Below are 23,300 nucleotides of genomic sequence, written 5' to 3' on the forward strand. Positions count from 1 at the left end.
GCACCGGGACCCTCGGCGCCGACGCTAGCCGGACCGTGCCACGGCGCGGGAAGGAGGGGGGCGCCTCTGCCGGGGCGCTCGGAGCCCGCCGTCTATGAGGCTGCGGCTCGGCCGAGAGCTGCGGAACACCGTTCGGCGGCCCGGCACCTCGGCAGCGCGGCGGCCCGGCCCGGAGGCGGGGGGGACCCGAAGTGGGGCCGCGAGCGGCTGCGCGCCGCCTCCCCCCGCTGGGAGCGGTGGTTGGGCCCGGCTGCGGCAGAGCGTTCGCTCGGAGATGGCGGAGCCGCCGCGACGCAGCCCGAGGCCCCGAGAGCAGGGAAGCCGGGCAGCCCCGGGACGTGGCGGAGCCCGGGGACAGCGGGGACGCCGCCCAGTCTGCCGGGTGAGCCGCCCTTGAGGAGACCCCCTCTCAGAGTGTGGCCCCCAGCCACGGTCCCCGCAGTTCTCCCCTCACAGACTTCCCTCAGTGTGGCCACGGAAACCTCCCGCAGGGGCGTCCCCGGCCGCCCCTCGGGGCGGCCTGCGCTCCCCTCCCCCGTCCCTTCCGCAGGCCGCCCTGGCAGTGGCCTCATTCCCCTCGGCTCGTCCCCTCCGCACGGGGCTCCTCCTCCCCTCGGGGCTCCCCCTAGCCCGACGCCCGCCCCGATGTCCCCGCAGACTCCTCCACGCGCCCCTTGCCCCATCCCCTTTAATGCTCCACGCCCGACTCTCTCCATACCCACCTGTAAGCCCATGTTCCCACCAGCAGGGCCCTCCATCCGTGACCCCCGTGTGCCAGCCCCCCACGCCCGTGTCGCTGCTCTGTCCCCCGCCTCCCGCGGCATCTGCAGTGCTGGTCTCCCAGCGCGGGGCCCACACCCCCGCCTTCCCCAGCACCCCCCTCTGTTGCTCTCCTCCTGCTGCGCCCGCACCTTTAGCCCCCTCCCCGCCGTGGTCCCGCTTCAGCATTTATCATCCCACCCCAGTACTCCCTCATCACCGCTTTCCTGAATATTGCTGTTTCTTCTAGGTTCGAAGCTAAAATGCAGTGGTTAAGACCAGGGCTGGAGCCTGACAGGCCTGACGTTGAATCCCATTTCCTCCACTGACTGAGCTGTGTGATCCTGGGCAAGTTGCTAAGTTCTCTGGACCTCAAATTAGTCATATGTAAAATGGGAATATTAGTTACCTCTTAGGGCCGGTGTGAGCATTAGATATATGGAAAGCTCTTAGAAGAATGTCTGGCAAAGTGTAAGCCCTCAGTGAATGTTAACTTATTCTTAACCTCGTGGGTGATACACCTCCAGTATCTGCTTCCCCACAGTGACTTCTTCTCACTACTGTGTTTGCCCCAAAAAGTTTCCTCTGATTCTTAGGATTCGTCCCTTCCCATCACCATTTTGATCCTTTCCCAGCTCTCTTTTCACGCCGATTAGTTTTACCCAGGCCAAAGCAGAACTGTTCTTAAGTTGTCTCTCTCAGTTCTGAAGGACCCCATCTCTGCTTAATCACCCGGAGATGTGTATGTGTGTGTGTGGGATGTGTGGTAGAGAGAGATCTCCAGCCACTGGACTTACTTCGAGTGACTGAGGTGGGGAGAGTGACGGTAAAGCTTCTAGAAGTAGTCTATATACTTAAGGAAAAAAGTCTCCGGAATTAGGTCTCCTTAAAACTATTTTCTGATCCGACTGTTCTTACTCCTTCTCTATAATTGATTGTATACTACTTAAGCTCCTGTTGCTCTCTGTCATGCAGCCCCATTCAGTTTGCTCTGTTTTTGTAACAGGACTCAATCCCTCATGTCTCTCCAGGCTAGCTCAGGACCCTTCTGAGCTGTTCAGGGGTGAGGGTGTAGTACCACCTAGGCTAAGTTAGGAAAGAGAACTGGAGTGGATAGGGAGACAAACTCTGGACTCAGCTCTCTAGCTTTTCTTAGGTGCCAGTGATGTGGCCTGCTCTGGGGCTACATTGTTATCACCCCTCTTGACACTAGCACAAGTGAAATAAAGGGGAGGGATGGGTAATTTTTCACAAGCAATGGAAAAGAGAATCCCCAGGTTCTGGATTTGGAAGGTAATAGAATGATTAGCTAGCACCATTTCTCTTCCCTCTTGAATTTCCCCACCTGACTGCAAGTTCGTTAGTGCTGTTAACCTGTGGTGTTGGGTTTGATAGATGAGGAACATTAACAGACACATGAGTTTCCTCTTATCTGATATTTGGTTGGAGCACGGGACTTCTGGGGCTTTCCGTCCCTTCTTCACAGGATGAACAGAGCTCCTGCTGGCTGACCAACTGCTCTGTCACGGGTTGGGAACTCCTTTCAGAGCAGGTTCATTTTCAGCCTCCTGGGCTGTTTGGCCTCTTGTCGATGGGAAATTTGTTCCCTTCCAGACCTTGGATATACTGCTTCAATTCTGAGCTTAGCTCAGGGGGGAGAATTTAGACAGTATTCTAAGAAAGGGAACAGGCTGTGAAGCTAAAGTATGAGACTCAGATTATGTTGTTCTTCTACAGGAGCTTTTTTTTTTGGAGAACAAACCAGCCTGTGAGCAGGAGGTAAGAGAAATGGGGTGAAGAGGGGAATGGATTAATGACACGGTTTCAAGGAGAGAAGTAACCCATTGATTTCTGTCTTACAGATAGTGAGGGTAGAGATTGTGAACTTTGCTGACCTCTGATGTGAGGAGCTCAGCCAGGACCAAAGGTGGAGCCTGGCTAGATTTGCATCCTGAAGCCATGGGCCAGTGGGCCATGGTGACCTGAGACCAATGGACTCTGTCCAGTTGCCCCCTGTTGCCCGTTCTACCTCCCCTATCCTATACTAAGGGGACTTGTTTCCACCTTTTCAGGGAACTGACCCTGCAGGAATCCCTTTCCCCTCTTTTCATATCCTTCTACCCTCCCAAGAGAGCCTCAGCCTATAGAACTCCTACCTCCCATCCCCTGAGGTGGTCCCCATCCCTGCCTCACCTCCCCCGCCATGCTCAAGCTGTGGAAGGTGGTACGCCCAGCTCGGCAGCTGGAACTGCACCGCCTCATACTGCTGCTGATCGCTTTCAGTCTGGGCTCCATGGGCTTCTTGGCTTACTACGTATCCACCAGCCCCAAGGCCAAGGAACCATTGCCCCTGCCCTTGGGAGACTGCAGTAGTGGTGGGGCAGCTGGTCCTGGCCCTGTACGGCCGCCAGTCCCACCCCGGCCCCCCAGGCCGCCAGAGACAGCACGAACTGAACCCGTGGTCCTTGTGTTTGTGGAGAGCGCATACTCACAGCTGGGGCAGGAGATTGTGGCCATCTTGGAGTCTAGCCGTTTTCGTTATAGCACTGAGCTGGCACCTGGCCGAGGGGACATGCCCACACTGACTGATCATACCCATGGCCGGTATGTCTTGGTCATCTATGAGAACCTGCTCAAGTATGTCAACCTGGATGCCTGGAGTCGGGAACTGCTAGACCGGTACTGTGTGGAGTATGGTGTGGGCATCATTGGCTTTTTCCGAGCCCATGAGCATAGCTTACTGAGTGCCCAGCTCAAGGGCTTTCCCCTTTTTCTACATTCAAACTTGGGGCTCCAGGACTACCAAGTGAATCCTTCTGCCCCACTACTGCATCTCACACGCCCCAGCCGCCTGGAGCCGGGTCCACTGCCCGGTGATGACTGGACCATCTTCCAATCCAATCATAGCACATATGAACCAGTGCTTCTTGCCAGCCTTCGACCAGCTGAGCCCCCGGTGCCAGGACCCTTGCCTCGCCGGGCTCGGCTTCCCACTGTGGTACAGGACTTGGGGCTTCACGATGGCATCCAGCGGGTGCTCTTTGGCCATGGCCTCTCCTTCTGGCTTCACAAACTCGTTTTTGTTGATGCTGTTGCGTACCTCACTGGCAAGCGCCTCTGCTTGGACCTTGACCGTTACATCTTGGTAGACATCGATGACATCTTTGTGGGCAAGGAAGGAACCCGCATGAAGGTGGCTGATGTTGAGGTCAGTCTTTCTTTTTCCTGACTCATTTCTTTCCTTAGAAGCTGTTTCAAGCTCTGTCCTATCAGACTCCCTTCCTTGATTCTGAGCTTGTCATAGGTACGCTCCCTACCCTTTCTAGGCAAGAAGAATGCTACTTCTCATTTTTCTCCTTCTTAGTCTCCTGATTTCTCATGTCCCTGCTACTCTTCCCAGGCTCTGTTGACCACCCAGAACAAACTCAGGACCTTAGTCCCCAACTTCACCTTCAACTTGGGCTTCTCGGGCAAGTTCTATCATACTGGTGAGCTTATTCCCCTGCTCCTTCAGTGTATCAGTCTTAGTTTGATCTGTCTCTTCACTGTCCATCCTCCTGGGCAGACAGGTTGGAGAAAAGGGGCAAGGTTTGGGGTCAGAATGCTATGAGGAGCTAGCAGTGGGTATGAATTTAGGTTAGCATGGGCGGCTGGAGGGCAGGTTGGCAATCGGGAAAATAGACAGTCTTAGGTGGGCAGAGGTCAGCAATGTTGTCCCAAGGATGGAAAGTGGTCAGTGTTGTTACAGAACAAAGGAGGGCACAGGGGCTGACCGGCTGTGGTCAGTGGTCAGTGTGTGGTCATAGGGACAGAGGAGGAGGATGCAGGGGACGACATGCTGCTGAAGCACCGCCAAGAGTTCTGGTGGTTCCCCCACATGTGGAGCCACATGCAGCCACACCTGTTCCACAATCGCTCCGTGCTGGCTGACCAGATGAGGCTCAACAAACAGTTTGCTCTGGTGAGACCCTTGGATCTCTTCCCCATACTTTCTCCCAAAGATGATGCTTCCTTCTCAACCTTACCCTAATGGGGTACCCTTTCCCCACCCTTTCCATTTTACTTTCTGTGGAGGCATCCCCACCCTCTTTACCCTCTACTCCCCAAACCTCACCAGGTCCTGGTGAGAGTCTCTGCCATTCCCAGGAGCATGGGATTCCCACGGATCTGGGGTACGCTGTGGCCCCCCACCACTCCGGCGTGTATCCCATCCACACACAGCTCTATGAGGCCTGGAAATCCGTGTGGGGCATCCAGGTGACCAGCACTGAGGAGTATCCCCATCTCCGCCCTGCCCGCTACCGCCGTGGCTTCATTCACAATGGCGTTATGGTGAGGGACTCCCAATACGGACTTGAATCAAACTCCCACATTTGGACAGCCTCCAACCTGCATTGTCCAAGTTCATCCATATAATAAGGGGTAGAGAGATGAAAAGTCATAATGCACATAGCAAGAGCTTTGTTGCTGTAACTGCAGACTGAGTCCTCTACAAACCCAGGGAATCCTAATGCCTCAGGTCTTTTGTCCTTAATCTACTTCTCATTCTACCTTTCAAATCTCATCTGTCCCTGTTTGTTCTTTTCCCTTCAGGTGCTGCCACGGCAGACGTGTGGCCTCTTCACTCACACGATCTTCTATAATGAGTATCCCGGAGGCTCTCGCGAACTAGACCGGAGCATCCGAGGTGGAGAACTCTTTCTGACAGTGCTGCTTAATCCGGTAAGGTGCCGAGAGGAAGGGCTAGAAGATTGGACAGCCAAAGTGTTTGCATACTGAGACTTTTGCTCACCAAGCCCACTTCTGAAGTGGGGTAGGCTCTCCAAATCTGACATGCAGGCACCCCCTTTCAGATCAGCATCTTTATGACTCATCTGTCTAATTATGGAAATGATCGGCTGGGCCTGTACACCTTTGAGAGCCTGGTGCGCTTTCTCCAGTGCTGGACACGGCTGCGCCTACAGACCCTTCCTCCTGTCTCTCTCGCACGGAAGTACTTTGACCTCTTCCCTCAAGAGCGAAGCCCCCTTTGGCAGGTATAGGTGGAGCTCAGGCTGACCTAGAGATGTGATGGGGGTGGCCGTTGAGGAAAAGATTATCTGATTCTTGGCCTCACCTTCAGAATCCCTGTGACGACAAGAGGCACAAAGATATCTGGTCCAAGGAGAAAACCTGTGATCGGCTCCCCAAGTTCCTCATTGTGGGACCCCAGAAGACAGGTGAATCATCCTTAGGCAACTTCTGTTGCCTTGCCTTAAACCCAAAGAATTCTTTGGCCAAGGAACTCCCTTCTCATACCCACCCCTCATTAATCCAGTCCCTTGAGTGATTCTTAACCTGGTTATACATCAGAATCATCTGCTGAGTTTTTTTTGAAAGACCCACAAGTGATTCTGATGCACAATCAAGGCTGAGAACTACCATTTTAACCCTTTCCTGGGCCTCTCTCAGGCTTTCCTTTTCTCGCTCTAGTTTGGCCAAACGGTATTTTACCACCCAGAGTGATTATTTTCTCACCTCTTTCAAGCTGATGTTGTTGAGGTGGATTCTCTCCCACAATGGCCTGGACTTTCTCTCTCATTTAGGGACCACAGCTATTCACTTCTTCCTGAGCCTGCACCCAGCTGTGACTAGCAGTTTCCCGAGCCCCAGCACCTTTGAGGAGATTCAGTTTTTCAGCGGCCCTAATTACCACAAGGGCATTGACTGGTGAGACCTGGAATGCTTCTCAGGACACTCCCTTCCCCTAAAATACCCCATTCCAGCTTCTCCCAGCACAGATGTCCAGCCCCTTCACTCTGCAAATTCTCTGCCTCTCCTCTCTACTACTTCCTAGGTACATGGATTTCTTCCCTGTCCCTTCTAATGCCAGCACTGATTTCCTGTTTGAAAAAAGTGCCACCTACTTCGACTCAGAGGTTGTACCACGTCGGGGGGCTGCCCTCCTGCCGCGAGCCAAGATCATCACTGTGCTCACCAACCCTGCTGACAGGGCCTACTCCTGGTACCAGGTGAGCCTGAAGCTAGGCACACATCAGAACTTAAGAGAGGTGGTGACTGCTAGAGAGACAGAAAGGAATGAGGGTAGGGAAACTAAGCTAGTGCCTTGGGGAGGGGTGCCTATGCGGTCTGTTCACTAGACTAAGAGGAAGGGCAGAACAATGCTGTCAAATCACCAATTCCTTGCCTTCCTGTTCCTTGTCCTTCAGCATCAGCGAGCACATGGAGACCCAGTTGCTCTGAACTATACCTTCTACCAGGTGATTTCAGCCTCCTCCCATGCCCCTCTGGCACTTCGCTCCCTACAGGACCGTTGTCTTGTCCCTGGCTACTATTCCACCCATCTGCAACGCTGGCTGACATATTACCCCTCTGGACAGGTACAGTTCCCCAGTAGCCCACATGGGGGTCCCCTTCCCCTCCTTCTCCCTTCAGCCCAGAGGCTTCTAAGGAATACAGAGGGAACCACATCCCTGTCCCTTTAGTTGCTGATTGTGGATGGGCAAGAACTGCGTACCAACCCAGCTGCCTCAATGGAGAGCATCCAGAAGTTCCTGGGTATCACACCCTTTCTGAACTACACACGGACCCTCAGGTGGGAGAGCATGGCCCAGGGGAGGATGACTCTGGGGGAAATGGGGAAGCAGGTCGACCGTGTCTGATTGGAAGAGACATGGATTTACCCTGTCTTGCAAGGAGAGACATGTGTTCCTCTGGGCTGGGAGAGGTAGTGTACATTTATGAGGCTTGGATTTCTTTTCTGTCACCTAATGGCCTCTTCTTGTTGAGCAGGTTTGATGAAGATAAGGGATTCTGGTGCCAGGGACTTGAAGGTGGCAAGACTCGTTGTCTAGGCAAGAGCAAAGGCCGGAAGTACCCAGATATGGACACTGAGGTAAGCAAAGCCAGGGACAGGGTATCCCTTTCCACCTGTAAGATCTGATTTTGTCCACTCCTTACCACTTCTGACTTCATTTTTCTCCTGTTAGTCCCGCCTTTTCCTTATGGATTTTTTCCGGAACCATAATTTGGAGCTGTCGAAGCTGCTGAGCCGGCTTGGACAGCCAGTGCCCTCGTGGCTTCGGGAAGAACTGCAGCATTCCAGTCTGGGCTGATGTATCAGCCTCCCGTACCAGGAAAAGCCCCCTTCTTCCCTAAGGGGCAAGCCCAGAGCAGGGCCCACAAGGGGGATTAGAGTGGCCTGGCCCCTCCCCCTTCTACCTCAGTGGCCTCGAGGCCTGGGATGGCTAAGAAGGGAAGGGCATCCCTTTCCCATAGCTCTGGGGTCTAATAAAGGGGCTTCCCTTGATACCCCACAAGATGGTACTAGGCACCTTTGGCCCATGGTCTTGGAAGGTAGGGGGGGAAATGAGAGGGTCCAGGCAGGGTGTAGAGGAATGTATTAATCCAGTGCTTTCCCTCTTTTATCCCCAGCAGTGTATCTATCTATAGTGGCCGTGGGAGGGACCCCTTACTGTGGGATCAATGGGATCTACCTGTGGCCCGGCCTCTCTAATGTCATTCACATTGAATGGGGATGAGGTCAGACGGTGGCTCACAGAGCTGAATATGAGCCCTAGCTGTGGGCTAGAAATGAGTTTAATAAACATCCTTATTTTTGTGTTTTGTCTGCCTCACTGGAGTGGGAGAAACCTAGAATAAAAGCAAGTATCAAGATTTTCCTCTGCCCCAGTTCAAGGTTCATCCACACATGGAGGGAAAGAAGGGAAAGGCCCAGGCAGACGAGAGTAAAAAAGAAGTTTATATATTTATAAATGCCAAATAAATACCAGAGGCCACCCAACGCCCCCTCCCAGACAGGGCTGTCTCCCCCAACCCTAGGCTTCTAGGATCTGAGACATCTTGGCCCCAAGAACAGCTGCCAGTCTGGGCTACCAGGGAACTGAGTGGGGATGATCTGTCCAGCCAAGATTCATTCCCCCTTTGTGAGGGGTCCCCATAGCCACAGGCCTGTGTCCCTGTATAGGGCCCTAGGGGGGCCAGACTCAGGGGGAGAAGGTGGTCATCTCGAGTGAGACCCGCTGCCACAGCTCCTTGGTCTGTTTGCTGCGCTTGAGATTCTGCAGGATGTCGTTGAACTGCATCATGCCCATGGGTGTCAGGCAGAAGGCGCTGCGAGCACTGCGGATCGCGTTCACAAAGTCGTCGTAGTCGGCAGGGGTCAGGTGAATCAAGCGGTGGTGGATGTACTGGAAGACGTGGGGAGGATAAGCCACTAAGCACAGAACCAGGCCCCTCCGCCCTGGCGTGCTGGGTGATCTGTTCCCTGCCTGCCCAGGAGGTGTTCCACCCTGCTCCATACTTCCTGGGTTATCACCTGCATGTATGCCTGCTGGCAGCGCTGCACCAGTTGGTGGAAGGCCGGGGCACGTAGGTGGTTGTGGGCATGAGCGGGGCTCAGCCGCTGCAGCGTCTCCATGACGATCTCCTGCAGCACAAACGGGCTCAGCACCCCCTTGGCTGCCCCCACACAGAACTGGTGCACGTAGTTCACTCCTGGGGGGCAGGGGGAGGGGCATGAGACGGGGGTGGCCACCTCTGCCCTAGGGACCCAACTTTAATCTCAGCTCTGGCCTGGCAGAGAGCCTCCCTCCACCCCAGGAGCTGAGGTAGCCCCCCGCCCCTCGCGCACGCACACATACCCGACCAAGGCCTCAACTCTGAGCAAGAGCTAGGAAGGAGGTCTGGGATGGGAAGGTGGGGGGAGCAGGTGAGGGCGGACAATGGTCCTGGGGAGGGGAGGTGTTACCCAGCTTTGCTGCCAGCCCCAGCAACCATTTGACATCATCAGTGTAGGGGGGGGAGCGGGAGAAGTTGTTGGGGTGATCATTGTGTGCCCGGCGACCCAGCATCTCCAGTGCCAGCATCCCTGGGAGAAAAGGGTGGGCACGTGGTGAGGGTGCGTCCTCCACCCTCTACCTCAGCCTCGTACCTGACCCCACGGTAAACCAATTAAGAGGTATGGTGGGGAGGGGTCACGGAAGAGCCTCTGGCTGCAGGTGGGGGCACAGGAAGGGCCCTCCTCTCACCGACACGGTAGGCAGCGTGCAGGTGGTGTAGGCTGTGCGGGTTGACAGGCTGACTGTGAGTCTCCTCCTCGGGTGGTGGAAAACCCCCGCTCACCAGAGGGCTGGGCTGTGTGGGCAGGGCAGGCAGTGAGGCACCCTGGATGGCCGGAAACGTGGAAGCTGGATGGACACTGCTCACTGAGGGTGGGATGAAAGCCACATGAGGAACTCAGAGCCCAGAGAGGGACAGAGAGGATTCCCTCCCCCCGTCCCCTGCCCGGTGTGCCTCCCCTCCATTCACCTGTTCCCTGTCCCCACAACTCACAGGCCACACTGGTGGGCAGTGGGAGCCCTGGCTCTGTGTGGTAGGGATGTACTGTGATGGGTGCCATGGAAGGGACGGGGAAAGACACAGCAGTGGCGGCAAGTGAGGGGGGAGTCACCGAGTAAGGGTACTGAGCCCCCAGGAATGCAGGATGCACACCCTCGAGGCGGGAAGAAAAAAAGGAAGATTCCAAATTATATTAGGATGTAGCTCTTCCCCGTTCATCCCACAGCTGGGTATCCTGCATTTCTTATCTTAGTTGGGCTGGGTCCCCCGACTCCCGCCACCTCACCAGGACTCTTGGACAGCGCTGTTATCCTCCCAGAGTACCCCACTCCAACCCCCCCGTGAACTCCCAATGTGCTCCCACATGCCCAGTCTCCAGGAGAACATTGCATACTCACCTGTGGGTATGCAGAGCTGGGCACAGGGAAGACGGCAGGCCGGGGCATATGAGGCATGGGGTGGGCGGGGTGAGCTGGGTGGGTGAGGTATTGAGGGCTGCAGGGCAGGTGGGGCTGTAGAGCAGTGTAGGGGTGCAGGCCAGGGGAATGACCATGCCCCAGTCCTGGACCCGGATATAAACTGGACCCCACCGAGATGACTGGCACCACTGTGGCTGCTGTCACTGCTGCTGCCGCCGCCGCCACTGTAACCGGCTCAGTCCCTGGGACCCCCCTGCCCTCAGGCAGCCCCCGCCCAGCCTCCCCAGCTGCCCTGATCCCACTGGCACTACAGCTTGTAGCCCCTTCACGGGCTGTGGATGAGCCACCTGCTGTTTGCTCATATAGCCAGAACCACTGGTGAGCAACCTCAAACAACACTTCGGGGTATACGCCCCCACCCTTAGCCGCCTCTTCCACTGCCATGCAGGCCTTCTCCAACATCAGGTTATCCTGGAAGGGAGGGGCAAAGAGGGTTAAGGGGGAAGGGCTTTACTCAGGGACAGTTCTAGATGACATTCCAATGTCTCCCTCAGAGTTAGCTGGTTCCTGGGGAGGCATCTAAGGTCAGGGCCAGTGCCCAGAGTCAGTGTCAGAGCAGTGAATGCTTCACACAATGAACAAACACTTGTTGACCAGTCCCAGTTCCAAACTAATTTAGCTCCTCCCAGCCAAGTCCCATCATCTCCCTGAGGCTTCCCCTAAGGACTCCATCCTGGTGATCATCTTGGTCCCTAGACTATAGGCCACATTTCCTTACCTATGAAACACGAATAATCCTGTTCTCAGAGTTGTAAGGTAAAGGATGTAATAGATGTGAAAGCACATTACTATGTCAAGTGTCACCATGAGAGGACCAACTGGATAGTTTGTGAACTCCAGGATATGGGAATCAGGAGCTGGACCCAACCTCCCTGCCCAGATGCCCCAAAGCAGGTCCGCAATTGCCTGTAAAAATACCTGCTCCTTGCACTGCACCAGGGCCCGCTGGATCTCATTGGGGTTCAACGCATGGGCATGAGGCAGGCAGCTTAGGGCTAGTTCCGCCGCTGCCCTCACCATATTGGAGTCTCGTGCCCGTGATGCCCTGTCAGCCAGGGATGCAACCTCAGGGGGTGTCAGGTGCCCATCCCAGCATTCTACCAGTATAGTCAGGGCTGCGCTGCCAATCTCCATTGCCTGGCCTTCAGGAAAAGGAGAGAAAAGCAGAGTGGGGTTAGCACGGGCAATGGGAATGGGAATGGCATCTCTCCTATCAGGTCAGTAACTCCACAAAGATATGACATCATCATCAATTAATCCCCTTCCCATACCCAAATCAACATGCTGGATTTACCTGTAATCCAGGAAACGTGGGAAGAGTAAGTACGTGAGAGCCAGTTGGGAGAAACAAAGTTGTGCAGGCCAAGGGCATAAAGCCCAATCTCGAAGGCGCAAAGGTGCAGGTTACGGTGAGGACCCTGGTGGCCCCCTGAGGAAGATGGATGTGTGAAAATGGAAGTGCTGCTGTTGCCCCCTGCCTTGATCAGCACCGTCTTCGCCAGCTCGAAGTAGAAGTGTGCAGCTGCCTCTGACGGCTGATTGGGTACATGGGGGGCATGACTCTCAGGACGGCGGCCCTTGTACCTGAAGGGGCAATGGGGTAGGGACAGGGATTGGGGTTTCTCTGAGGTGGGCGTCCAGGTAGGTTGGAAAAGACCAGGGTAAGTGAGGATGCTGACGGAGACAACAGTTGGATTACACTAGGGATGTGGCTCTCGGGGTGGGCCAGGTCAGAAGACAAGGATGTTTTTTCCCACTGACCTGCCAACTTCAACTGTCTTCGCCCGGGCCCCTCCACTGGCACTGGCCCGGCGACTTCCACTGGAGGACGAGGAGCCAAGGGAGTCTGAGGAAGAGCTGCTAATGCTGTCGCTGTCCTGTCCTCGGCCCCAGGAGGTAGGGGCCCAGCCCCCTCGAAGTGGCCTCCGGCTTAAGGTTGGGGAGCTATCCGACGTCGTTTCAGGGGCACTGCTGTCAATGCTGGCCATGCCTAACCCCCCCCCCCAAGACAAGACAGTCTCAGAAGTCAGAAGCTCCAGAATTCAGACTCCAACCTTCAGGAATATCCTTCCCTCCACGTCATCCCGTGGGTTGTTACCTGTGTGCTTCTTCTTAGGCCGCCCTGGTGAGCCCCAGCCCCGTCCATTGTAGCCTCCACGGCTGCCAAGAGCCAAGCGGCTGGGGACCTTTCCCTCTGGTCTTGGGGTCAAAGCTGCCTCAGATGGGAGACCCTCACAGGGGGAATGTGGGGAACTCTCTGCGTAGGGAAGACAGGACATTGGGATAAGCCTGGGAAAGGGGGGCCCAACACAGCTCCATACCACACATCCCCCCTGCCCAGTGCCCCCACCTCACCAGGCACATTCTTCTCTGTGAAGCCCTCAGTGGGGCCTGGCCCAGCCCCTGCCACACTCCCTGGCTGAGCAGGCCCTGCAGAGCCTGAGGTCAGAGGTTGCAGGGCCCCTGGAGCAGATGGGCCCCCATGCTTTGAAGGAGACCTCTGGCTGGCTGTGGCCGGGCGGCTAGATGAGTAGAACGAACTCAGTGTCTGTGGTTTATGCGTCTGGCTCTCTCGATCCAAGAGTTTGTCTAAGATCTGAAAGACAGAGAAGCGGTGACTGGATGCCCTTTATCTCCTGACTTCTATTACTTTTCTTTCTCCTTGAAACAGCTTAATACTTCCTCCTCAGGAAGACTTTCCCAGTTCTAACCACAGGAGAACCTGCTGGAAGACAGGGGCTGGCTTACATATCTTGGTATCCCCTATAACATTTACCACAGGACTAAGTATATTGATATTCAATATATATTGAAATAAATGAATGAATGAACAACTTTATGCCCCCTGTTTCTCTTCTTCCACCCCAAGCCCAAGCATTCCTATAAGAACCATTGGTCTCTCACGTTCTTTACGAGGTGTTCCCAAGATTCCCCCGGTATCTCCTGTAGGTAGAATAGCCCTTCCATTATACTAGTAACCCCTGAGAAAGGTGATAAAATTTGCTCTCTCTGCCTGTCGAAATCCCAGTACCTCAACCCCTTACCTTTTTGAGTTTGGCCTGGTCGTCTTTGTAAGTGATCATTAGTGCCAGGGCCAGGTCACCCTTCTCCCGACGTGTGCCTTCACATAGCAGGGGATGCTCCGCCTCACTCACTGTTGTCTTCATGCCTGTGAGAAAGAGGCGCTCATGGGGTTTGTGAGTAGCCATAACTTGCAAGACAGCCAAGGGTAAACAGGCCAGGGCTCCCCAGCCACTAGCATGTGAAGTAAGGAGTTCTCCTGGTCCAACCCACCTTCCCTATGGAAGGTGCCCACTGCCTAATACATCCGGCCTAAGCTCTGGTCTGCTTTTTAAGACCTTCATAATTTGGCCTTCTCTATCACCCCAACATATCCATCACTTCAGGGAAGTTGGGCTCCCCACTCTCATGAAGACTTGATTGCCCCTGTGTCTTTATTCACAGTGTTTTGTCCCCCTACCTAGAACTTAACTGATCTTTTAACCCATATTCAATACTCTATCCCCTTCCTAAGGCCTTTCCCTAGAGTCCTGTTTTGCTGTCCTTATAACACCGAACATTCATAGCCCACGTTTTTGCCCTCAATTCTTCAGTCTCGTAGGCACTATGTGTCATGGCACATACATGTCATGCTGGCTTTCCCCTTACCATAGAGCCCCTTCAGAAGAGGGCTCACGTCTCATGCACTTCAAGGCCTGGGCCAGGCTTAGCTCACAGACGTGCTCAAGACACTGACAGACTCACCCAAGGCAGCAACTGCTGCTTCAAATCCCAGCTCCTCATCCCCAGGCATCTCGTTGTTCCAGTTGCGACTTGGGGGCCGGGAACCCGTGGGAGAAACCACTGGATAAAATTTGGGGTAAGTTAAGAAGACAGAAGTAGCATGGGACAGAATGAAAAGGGAAGAAACCCAAGACACTCATCATTCCAGATCCTTCCATGAAGCTGCCCGATGCTTCTTACAGGCGATTCAGAGCCTTGGGGCTCTTGGTTTCTCTTTAGAGAAAGCTACCCCTGCCCCAGTTCCCCTTTCTGTAGTGTCAGGCATCATACCTGGAGTACAGAGAACATCAAAGATGAAACTGGCCAACATGAGAGGCAAAACAGGCCGATAATCACAGAGTGTCCCCTCCCGAAGCTCCTCTGCCCGGCAGCGCACAGTACTCATCTCACTCGGACCCAGAGGAATCTTCTTGAGCAGGGCGGCCACCTCAGACTCCTGATATGCCAGCTTCACCTGAGGGCATAGGGAGGAACTAAGACCTCAATCACCCCAATGGAGATCAAGGTGTGAGTCTCTGAGGAGATGGCAGGGCAAGACTCAGATAGAACTTCTGACCTCCAAGGCCTTGGTGGAAGCTGGGGGCCGCTGTAGCTCCAAGGCAAACATGCCCACTCGGAAGGCCAGGTTGTGGTGCTCTGGGCGCTCACTTAGCACTGTTAACAGGAAGGCCGCCTTGGTCAGGGTGTTGGTAGCCACCCAGGTCTGACGGCTCGTAGAAACCTTGTTCTTCTTGCCCTAAAGAGGGAAGCACAAGGAGGCAGGCAGATGAGTCTGACTCGCCTTGGTGGAGGGAGGAGACTCTAGCCTGGGGTGGGGCGTGGGAGAGGGTTATGGGTAACTGGGGAGGGAGGGGGGATTCTCTCTCACCTTGGCAGGGGGCGGCTCTACCTTGAGGTCAGGTGGGTTGGCTAGCAAGTCCTGGGCAAGCTCCACGGTGAGGCGGGAGGCCTCACTGCTATAGCCGTGAGCATGCAAGGCCTCAGCACAGGCAAATAATATCTGGAAAGAGGACATGGGCACCAAACATGTTGCAGGACACCATACTCACTCATGCAGCAAATATCCCATGAGCACTTGCTATACACTGGGCCCTATGCTAGTCCTGGGTATACCACAGAGACTCACAGCACATTAGAGAAACAGACACATAAACACACAAACAGGTGTGAAGCTGGCTACTACTGGGAAAGGTCCAGAGGGGAGCAGATGGGCAGGATACCTCAATGGGACTTGGGGCAGAGGGGCAGTCTCAGGGAAGACCTCCTAGAGGACATGATCTCTAAGATTTCTGAGGCCTGAAGAAGAAACAGGGGCTAACCAGGTAAGATGAGGTAAGAATATTCCAGACAGAAAGGCCAATCCGTACAAAACTATGGATGTAAGAGAGAGCATGGCAAGCTACGGGAACGGCTCAACTGAGTGTAGTATAACTGACATAGTAGCTAGATGAGGCTGGAGAAGCAGGCAAAGTTCAGAACAAGTGAAGCCTCATAGGTCATGCCAAGGACCTTCATCTTCACCCTAAGGGTAATGGGAAACCACTGAAGAGTTTTAAGCAGCAGAGTGACAAAATTATACATTCCAGGAAGATCAACATGGAGAGAAGAGAATGGACTGCAGGCAGCGAGGCCAGTTAGGAGCCTGCTGCAGGATTCTAACAGTCACACAACAGTCCTGTCAATCGCAACCAGAGGCAGGTGGTCCCTCTCCCAGCTACGGCTAAGAGGCACCCTCAGAGTCCCCTCCAAGCCCCCTCACCTCCATGCGGCTCTCCTGTTCCAGTGGCTTCAGTCCGGCAAACAGGTCGTGTTCCTCCCCAGCCCCGCCCTCAGCCTTCTCTTCCTCGCCCCCAGCACCATCCTGGGCATTCAGATAATACGCCTGGTAGTCATCCTCCTCCTCTCCAACCGCAGGGGCTGCCTCTTTGGTTTTAGGGAGCCCATTGCCACTCTCATCTGTGGAAGCGAGGTCGTCCCGGGAACAAAGCTCCCTGGGCAGTAGGCCAGGGGGGCCAGCAGAGGCTGTGGAAGGCTCAGGCCCTTCTGAGAAGTACACGCCACCATCTTCTTCATAAGTATCTGGAGGTTCAGGAAGGAAGGTAGAAGGGCCTCGGGAGCCACCAGGGTGAGGGCAGGGTGGTGGGCTCTCCGGGAATCCACCAAAGGTGCTGGCCTCTGCACCCAGGGCCAGGCTGCTATCATCCAGGCTCATCTCAGCCAGATCCGGCTCCAGGGAGCTGTCTTCACTGCTCAGCCGTCGCTTGCTCCCGCTGCCTGCTGAGCCCTTGCCCCCACTGCCAGCCCCCCCCAATGCTTTGGCTTTGCCCCCACCTGGACCCATCTTATGCAGAGCCTTATCTCCCCCCTCGGCCGAGAGGCGGCGGGGACCCCGCTGCGATGAGAGGACCCCCTCACCCAATCCCTTGCGCTTGGCCCCAGGCTCCTTGGGCCGCACAGCTGGCTCGGCAGGAAGAGGGCGGGGCCGCTCCCGGGATTCTTCCAGGCCCCCGGATCGGGAGGCACCTGGCCGAGGGGGCAGGGCTCGGGCCCAGCACAGGGCCAGCTTCCTGTCAGTGGCACTGTAGGTGACACCGGGAAGGGGGTAGGCCTCTTCCCAGTTGAAGTAGCAGGCCTCCACCGCCGGCCGGAAGCCAGGGAAGAGCCGCTCCAGGGTCTTCTTGTGCTGTCCCCGCTTCACGTTCTCAATCACCTTCAGCTGCCACTGGCGCAGCTGCACACACAGCTCCCGGCGCCTGTGGGAACAAAGCGGGGGCCAGGAGGGCTTGTGGGGCCTACACTGCGCCGAGCAGGGATGGGAGGAAACGGGGAGATGGTATTCCCCGGAAGCGGGGCACAGGGAAGGACCCCAGGAAGCGCTTCTTGAGCCAGCCCCATAGACATCACTCGAATACTCAGGGATTTGGGAAAGTGGGTTATTTAGAGGAGGGATGGAAGAAAGCCTCTCAGGAAAAGAACTCATAAATCACTGGAAACCCTAATGCTCAGCACCTCCCACTTCCCTAGGACTAGAAAAATGGTACGTGTGTCTATGTACAGGAGATGAGGGCTCGGTCTGTCCAGGGCTGGCCCCATCTCCCGGCGGTGGTGAGCCTTGGGGGAGACTCACCGCTGGGGGCTGAGCGCAGGGTCCAGCACAGCCAGCCTCCACAGTGTGACCATCTCGTCACACATGCTGGCGCATGCGTGGGCCGCCACCTCTGACTGCCCGTTGCTGCGGCCTGTGTGCCCACTGGCGCTGCTGTGTGAGGCTGAGGTGCGCACGCTGTACCACCAGCCTGTTATCTGGAAACAAAGAGGACTCTGAGATGAGCCTAACAACTTAGAGGAAGACAGAGGAGCCCCACGCAGTGTCCCTGTCAGCAAGAGGGGAGTGCGGTTAAGGGAGGGAGAGGATGAGCCAGCACGGGCCTCCCCAGCTCTGCGGGATTACCTGTTCGTAGGTGAGGCACTGGTCGGTGAGGATTTCCAACAAGGGGGCAGCATTGCTGTCCCTCCGCTTGAACATCTCCCGCACGATGCTAAGCAAGTTCCAGACTCCCTCTGGCTCGCGGCCCCTCAGTGGGCGCAGCAGACATGCCCATTCAGCAGCAGCCGGAGGCTCCGTGGAAGACAGATACATGGAGTTCACATCACTGTGAAAGTCGCAGAGTGGAAAATGATGACCCTAAGATGGGGCTGAATAAAGCAGGTGAAAGAGCAACAGGACTTTGACACAAAAGGGGTCAAAATACAGAGTACAGGGGAAAAAGTATGACCCAGACAAAAATTCTTAATCGCCCTCTGCCTCAGTTTCCCAATCGCTGAAAGGAAGCAAAATAACTCCTGCTCTACCTAAGGACAGACCACTCTGTGACTACATAAAATTATCATCACCCACTGATTTCACTAGTAACATGTCGTATGCGCCAGGCAGTGTACTGAGTGGGGGGGGGGGGGGAGTGGGAGAGGTATGCATTACTAAAACAAAGAAACTGGCCATGGCCCGAGGGATGTGCCCCTCCCACCATAGACACAGGCATGAAGAGATCCTGTTTACCTGAACACCACAGGGGAGGGGCCACAGAACTTGTGCAGTGTCTTCTTGATGTTGTCAGTGAGTGTTGATTCATCCAAATACCAAGTACTCTGATCGGAGGCAGACGGCCCTGCTGTGGGGTCTGGGGGTGACAGGCAGTCCGTCACCTAGAGGTAGGAGCCTGGATTCGCCTTTAGTAAGTGGCGCTCTGCACCCCCAAGCTTGCTTTCTTCCTGCTGCCCTTCTTTCTCACCACACTCACCTGGGGCTCCACATACTGTATTGATGGCTGTTGACTGGGAGGAGAGGAGTTCATCCAGGAGACGCTGGGCTGTGGGCAGGATCTGAGGGGGAAAGGGACACAAAGGCAGAGGTGACCCAAGGAGGCCTGGGCCTAACAGGAAGGCTAATATGCAGCCCTGGACTAGTCAGAGAGGGTGTGTCAACCTCCCTCACCTGCTGAGGGAGCTCACTGATGAGGTACTGAGCAAACTTCTGCAGCTGGTCCCTCTGCAGTCGAGACAGGGACTCTGACACTGGGGCCCGCAGGCAGACTGCAGAAGCCTGAAGGGAACACCGAGAGAAATGAAACAATCTGGGAAAAGGCTTGCTGACATCGGAGCTGGGGACAGGGAGGCAGAGTAGGAGAGGAGAGGGGGCTCACATTGTGGCCAGGCATGCAGCAGAGAAGGGGGGGTGGAGCGGAGAATAGGGCCAGGATAAATTGGGAGGGCCTCACGTTGTGGATGCGGAAGAGACAGAGTGCCACGACGTGGGTGCACCATTTGGCCCCAGCCCCACAGGTGCAGCTGCAGGAAGTGACCCGGCAGCGGTCAAACATCACAGCCACGTTGTAGGCCCCTTTGGGGGGGACCATCTGAGGTGGCACCACTGTAGCACTCAGGTGGAACCCTGGGGAGAAACATAGGTATGGTCAGGGAGAGCCACCAAGACACAGGTCTCTGCCCTTGACCCTGGCCCTGCAGTTCTTCAGACAACCCGCTCCAGCTTCTTGCAGTAGTTTCTTAATTCTTAACACAGGGGGTGGAAGGAGCAGGAAGTACCAATTGGTGAGGGGCCCTTACCAATCTGCAGGGGGTCCTTCACAGCCCTCATGCGGAATAGCTGATCCCCTCGCTGGAACTCATCTGCACTGCCGTTGGCCAGGCAGGAATACAGTCTGGGAGTGAAGAAGAAGACATGGCCACAATGCAGCAAATACCGTTCCACAGACCCTGTCAGAGACCACCACGCCCCAGGCACTCTCCCCAGTGTCACATCGTGCTGGGGAAAATCCCAGGTACTCCCTGCCCTGGCTGCCTCCTTACCGCAGCCCCAAGTACGGTGCCCTTTGTTCCATAGGAAGCCCAGCGCACGGTGTGGAACATCAGGACCCCACTCCCCACCGTCAGTCCTTTAGCCTCACCGAATATCCTCTTCATTCTCAGGGAAGCTCCAAAAAGCAATTCGGAGTTGGAGCTGCTCAGGCACCGGGGGGTAAACTTTCTCCACCACTTCAAATGGGATATGAAACGCCACCTGTTTTGCTGACAGCTCCACCAGCGGGATCACCAGTCCATCTTTAGAAACAAAGGTTGAGGTAAGGGGAAAGAGGAGGGGAAACAAAAAGGGCCATGATTACTTGGCACCAATGCCAATGCCTCATCTTGATGCGCCCTCCCCCCTCCCCGCCTTCACTATGAAGGAAAGAGGACATCTGGATGAAAAACCAAGGGACCCTCCTGTGAGGATACACTAACCCTTAAGACTCCATCTGGGGAAGGGGAGCTAAACAATCCCCAGCCTACAGCCTGCTAGAAGATACCAGGGATATCCCAGAAACTCCTAGCCAAACAGGTGTATCCCAGGATCCTAGCAAGTAATGAGTTTCACCTGGCTTGGCATCTAATTTCCCATATACCTAGCACTTGAGATTCATATTACATTGTGTATATATCTCCCCTGGCATTCGCTTCTCTAAGTGCTTTTTTTTTTTTACTGTCCCTTTCTTTTTTACTATCCCTTTTTTTTTTTTTTTTTTTTTTTTTTAACTATCCCTCTAAATGACTCCATGCCTCCATCTAAGGAGGGAAGATAGGCCAGAAGAGTTGAGAGGGACCTCCAGAAGCAAGAGAGAGTCTGCACTTTCTTTGGCACACCTGAGCCCTGGCTTCCCACAGTGGATGCCCTGGGGTGTGGGTTGGGGGTGGAGAGGTTACCCCGAGGGAACCTGGCTGTCACTCTTGGACTCACCTGGAGTAAGATGGAGCTACCATTCAAAGTTTCCCACACTGTTTTAATCAAAAAGCAGTGAAACGCAACAGACTGCATATCTCACCAAATTGCTAGTCAGATTAAAAGACATATAGAAAATAATGGTGCTGAAAGGAAACTTTCTAAAAAAAAAGTCAGTCTTATTTTATAAATGAGCAACTGAAAAAGGGTAGGGTTGGCAGGGGAGGGGGGGAATGCCATGCTTTCCTAGATTTTAACCTGTTCATAAAGATACCAATATGCTGAAAATCTTCACCACCATCTTCAGTTACTTCCCTCAAAGTGAGGGAGCTCTAAGCCTACCCACACATGCAAATATGAAAGAAGCAAAGAGCCCATAGAAGACCCATAGCGAAACTACCTATGATGTGTGTGTGTGTACAGGGCATATGCTATCTCTCCAAATGAAGGTAAATATTACCACTCCTAAACAGTGACACATGTAAATTTCCCTCTGTCCCTAAGGGGTGCTGGAAATCTCTCCGGGGCCTTTTGGAAAACAGGACCTTAGCATGTCCAGAGTAGAATCACAAATTAAACCCCTCAACTGGTGAAAAATGTCCACTTCCAATGAAGCTCAAACTGTGCCTTGAGGAAGGCAAGAATGTGGTGAGTCATGAGTCTGCGGGGCTTCTGTTATCACTCTCTTCTCCATCTTCTTTAACAAAAGCAAAATTCTTCACAGCACTCATCAGAAAGACCCAAGGATGAAAGAAACTCAAGTGAAAAGCAAGAAGAGTGTTTCACGAGACTCGAGAGTCAAGTACGCACACTCTTCCCCAGGCCCCAGATGAAGGAAATCTAAGGCTTTAGTACAGTGGTCCCAGGCTTGGCTTCTGACAGATGTTCAATATGGCCAGGAACCAAGTCTCTGATCTAAACCTATGTGACACCCCTCTCGTAGGCCAGTTCACCTTCACTTTGCTCTGGGTGGAATTCCTTCTTGGTGCATCGGGGATCAGAGATCATCACCTTGAATCAAGAAGCTCCCAATACACTTTGCAATGGGGTGACACACCTCAAGTGGTCACTTCTTCACAATCCACCCCCTACCCACATTCTTTTCTATTTTCTGGCCTGCCTCAGGCTGAACTCGGTAAGTACTCCCAAGTCAAAGAGGGAATTCTTCTCCTTTACCCCATCTCTTACGGCAAATGAACCACAGAAGATCTACTTTCTGTCTTTAATCCTATCCAACCCAGAATTTCCCAGCCATCACTCCAACACACACACACACACACACACACACACACACACACACACACACACACACAGAGGCAGGTGTGGAGAAGGCAGCCCCAGGAAGACCGGAAAAGCGAGTCCTGAACAGCTCCCGAGCAGGGACAGCTTGGGACAGCTCCCAAGCAAGGACAGCTCTCGAGCAAGGCCGGAGCAGGGCCTGCCCGCTCCCCTCCTTCCAGCTCATCCTCACCTCGCATTCTGGTACCGCCACTGCCACCTCCGCCACCGCCGCCAGTGGGGGAATTGGGCCCCGCTGACTGTTTGCGCCATCCCCGCCAGTTCTGGCAGAGGCTCTCGGCCTCGGAGATGAAAGAACAGAGCGAATCCTCCTCAAAGCGGTCCGAATCCTCGAAAGAGAAGCGCTCTCCGTCCTCCCACTCCGCGAACATCAGCTCCATGGGGCCCGCACCCCCCGGGGCCGGGTCCCCCCCCGCGGATCCGGGGCCTGGGCCGCCGGCCGGGGGCTGTGGGGAGGCCCGGGGCCTGAGGGGCGAGCCGGGGCTGGGGGTGGCCGGGGCGCTCAGGGCGGCCGTGCCGGGCGAGGATCTCAGGCCTGGGAGAGACACGGGACGGGGCCTTGCCCAACTGCGAGGTGTGAACGGGGATCGTGGCCAGTCTCCGAGATTCAAGGCCCGGACGAAGCGCTCGGAAGCCGGGGCCTCTTGGCGGCTGCGGCGCCGCCTCCCCCATCAGCTGATCTGAACTTCCGGCCGCGCCGGCCACCACCACTTCCGCCCTCGCGCGCCCAGGAACCCGAGCCGGTACGCGCGGGTATAAGGAACCTGTTTAATTGCTACATTTCCTGCTTTTTTTCCTCGAGCCCACCCCCAGATACCGTAAGAGGAAGCCAACCCCCAAAAATATTCGAAACGACTACAGATCCCAGCAATAACCCGGCGTCCATCATGTCCCGAAGAAATAAGCAGCCGCCACGCATATCGGGAGTTGTAGGCTGTCAAGAGACAAACACAGGAACCATTGGGTGGAGTTATTGTCCTAACTCCGGATAGGTCCCGGGGGCCGCATCACCTTCTGGGAATTGTAGTTCAGAAGCCTGCATTCCAGAAGACTTTTTAATGGGGTTTAATTGGCGAAGCAACAGGAAAAGGCGGCGTTTGATTTCAGGAGATAGTTGCACTGTTTGTCAGTGGGGCCTTTGAGTCCAGGGGTTCCTAGCCTTTTTCTGTGCCATGGGCCGTTTAACAGCCTGGTGAAGCCCCGAGACCCCCTTCTCAGATTGTTTATAAGTAAACAAAATAAAAGAATTACAAAGGAAACCTTTTATGTTGAAATACAATTATCAAAATTGTAAAACAAATTTGTAACATAGTACTTCTTTATTTATA

The 23,300-nt window shown here is 54.8% G+C and overlaps 2 protein-coding genes across 6 annotated transcripts; one reads left to right on the top strand and one right to left on the bottom strand.

Annotated features, from left to right (window-relative positions):
• Positions 1-271: 271 nt before the first annotated feature.
• NDST2 (N-deacetylase and N-sulfotransferase 2) lies at positions 272-8,384 on the top strand. Of its 2 annotated transcripts, XM_065894971.1 has the most exons (16): positions 272-382; positions 1,010-1,107; positions 2,497-2,538; positions 2,637-3,967; positions 4,160-4,247; positions 4,566-4,720; positions 4,906-5,091; positions 5,353-5,481; positions 5,613-5,795; positions 5,882-5,978; positions 6,345-6,468; positions 6,596-6,770; positions 6,969-7,139; positions 7,245-7,354; positions 7,552-7,654; positions 7,749-8,384. In XM_065894971.1, the coding sequence occupies exons 4-16, from the start codon at positions 2,963-2,965 to the stop codon at positions 7,872-7,874; spliced, it is 2,652 nt and encodes an 883-aa protein (XP_065751043.1). In that variant the 5' UTR covers positions 272-382; positions 1,010-1,107; positions 2,497-2,538; positions 2,637-2,962; the 3' UTR covers positions 7,875-8,384. The 2 variants fall into 2 exon arrangements, with proteins under 2 accessions (XP_065751043.1, XP_065751044.1); XM_065894972.1 differs by lacking the exons at positions 272-382; positions 1,010-1,107; positions 2,497-2,538; positions 7,749-8,384 and having other exon boundaries at positions 2,963-3,967; positions 7,245-7,317; positions 7,552-7,613.
• Positions 8,385-8,503: 119 nt separating this feature from the next.
• Positions 8,504-22,662, bottom strand: ZSWIM8 (zinc finger SWIM-type containing 8). Of its 4 annotated transcripts, none has more exons than XM_065894685.1 (26): positions 22,145-22,662; positions 19,865-20,018; positions 19,524-19,618; positions 19,178-19,350; positions 18,895-19,002; positions 18,701-18,782; positions 18,460-18,580; positions 17,854-18,055; positions 17,530-17,705; positions 16,162-17,155; positions 15,271-15,402; positions 14,959-15,138; positions 14,673-14,856; positions 14,364-14,462; positions 13,643-13,767; positions 12,954-13,194; positions 12,697-12,855; positions 12,360-12,588; positions 11,893-12,182; positions 11,517-11,740; positions 10,518-11,009; positions 10,114-10,273; positions 9,810-9,986; positions 9,530-9,649; positions 9,098-9,208; positions 8,504-8,969 (listed from the first exon to the last, which is right to left on the bottom strand). In XM_065894685.1, exons 1-26 carry the CDS (start codon positions 22,350-22,352, stop codon positions 8,521-8,523), a joined length of 5,685 nt encoding a protein of 1,894 aa, XP_065750757.1. In that variant the 5' UTR covers positions 22,353-22,662; the 3' UTR covers positions 8,504-8,520. The 4 variants fall into 4 exon arrangements, with proteins under 4 accessions (XP_065750757.1, XP_065750759.1, XP_065750755.1 ...); XM_065894687.1 differs by having other exon boundaries at positions 9,098-9,276; XM_065894683.1 differs by having other exon boundaries at positions 10,090-10,273.
• Positions 22,663-23,300: the final 638 nt, after the last annotated feature.

This window comes from Phocoena phocoena, chromosome 16, assembly GCF_963924675.1.
Source record: "Phocoena phocoena chromosome 16, mPhoPho1.1, whole genome shotgun sequence".
NCBI classification, from domain to species: domain Eukaryota; kingdom Metazoa; phylum Chordata; class Mammalia; order Artiodactyla; family Phocoenidae; genus Phocoena; species Phocoena phocoena.

What these genes read in the sequence shown, in the direction of transcription:
- NDST2 (XM_065894971.1), top strand. Translation starts at nt 2,963, where the DNA reads ATGCTCAAGCTGTGGAAGGTGGTACGCCCAGCTCGGCAGCTGGAACTG. An exon ending in GGGCCTACTCCTGGTACCAG is followed by an intron (nt 6,771 to 6,968) that starts GTGAGCCTGAAG and finishes CTTGTCCTTCAG; the next exon opens with CATCAGCGAGCACATGGAGA. An exon ending in AACTACACACGGACCCTCAG is followed by an intron (nt 7,355 to 7,551) that starts GTGGGAGAGCAT and finishes CTTGTTGAGCAG; the next exon opens with GTTTGATGAAGATAAGGGAT.
- ZSWIM8 (XM_065894683.1), bottom strand. Translation starts at nt 22,352, where the DNA reads ATGGAGCTGATGTTCGCGGAGTGGGAGGACGGAGAGCGCTTCTCTTTC. An exon ending in CCCTCCCCTGTGGTGTTCAG is followed by an intron (nt 18,056 to 18,459) that starts GTAAACAGGATC and finishes CGACTTTCACAG; the next exon opens with TGATGTGAACTCCATGTATC. An exon ending in TGGTGCAGTGCAAGGAGCAG is followed by an intron (nt 11,010 to 11,516) that starts GTATTTTTACAG and finishes CCTCCCTTCCAG; the next exon opens with GATAACCTGATGTTGGAGAA.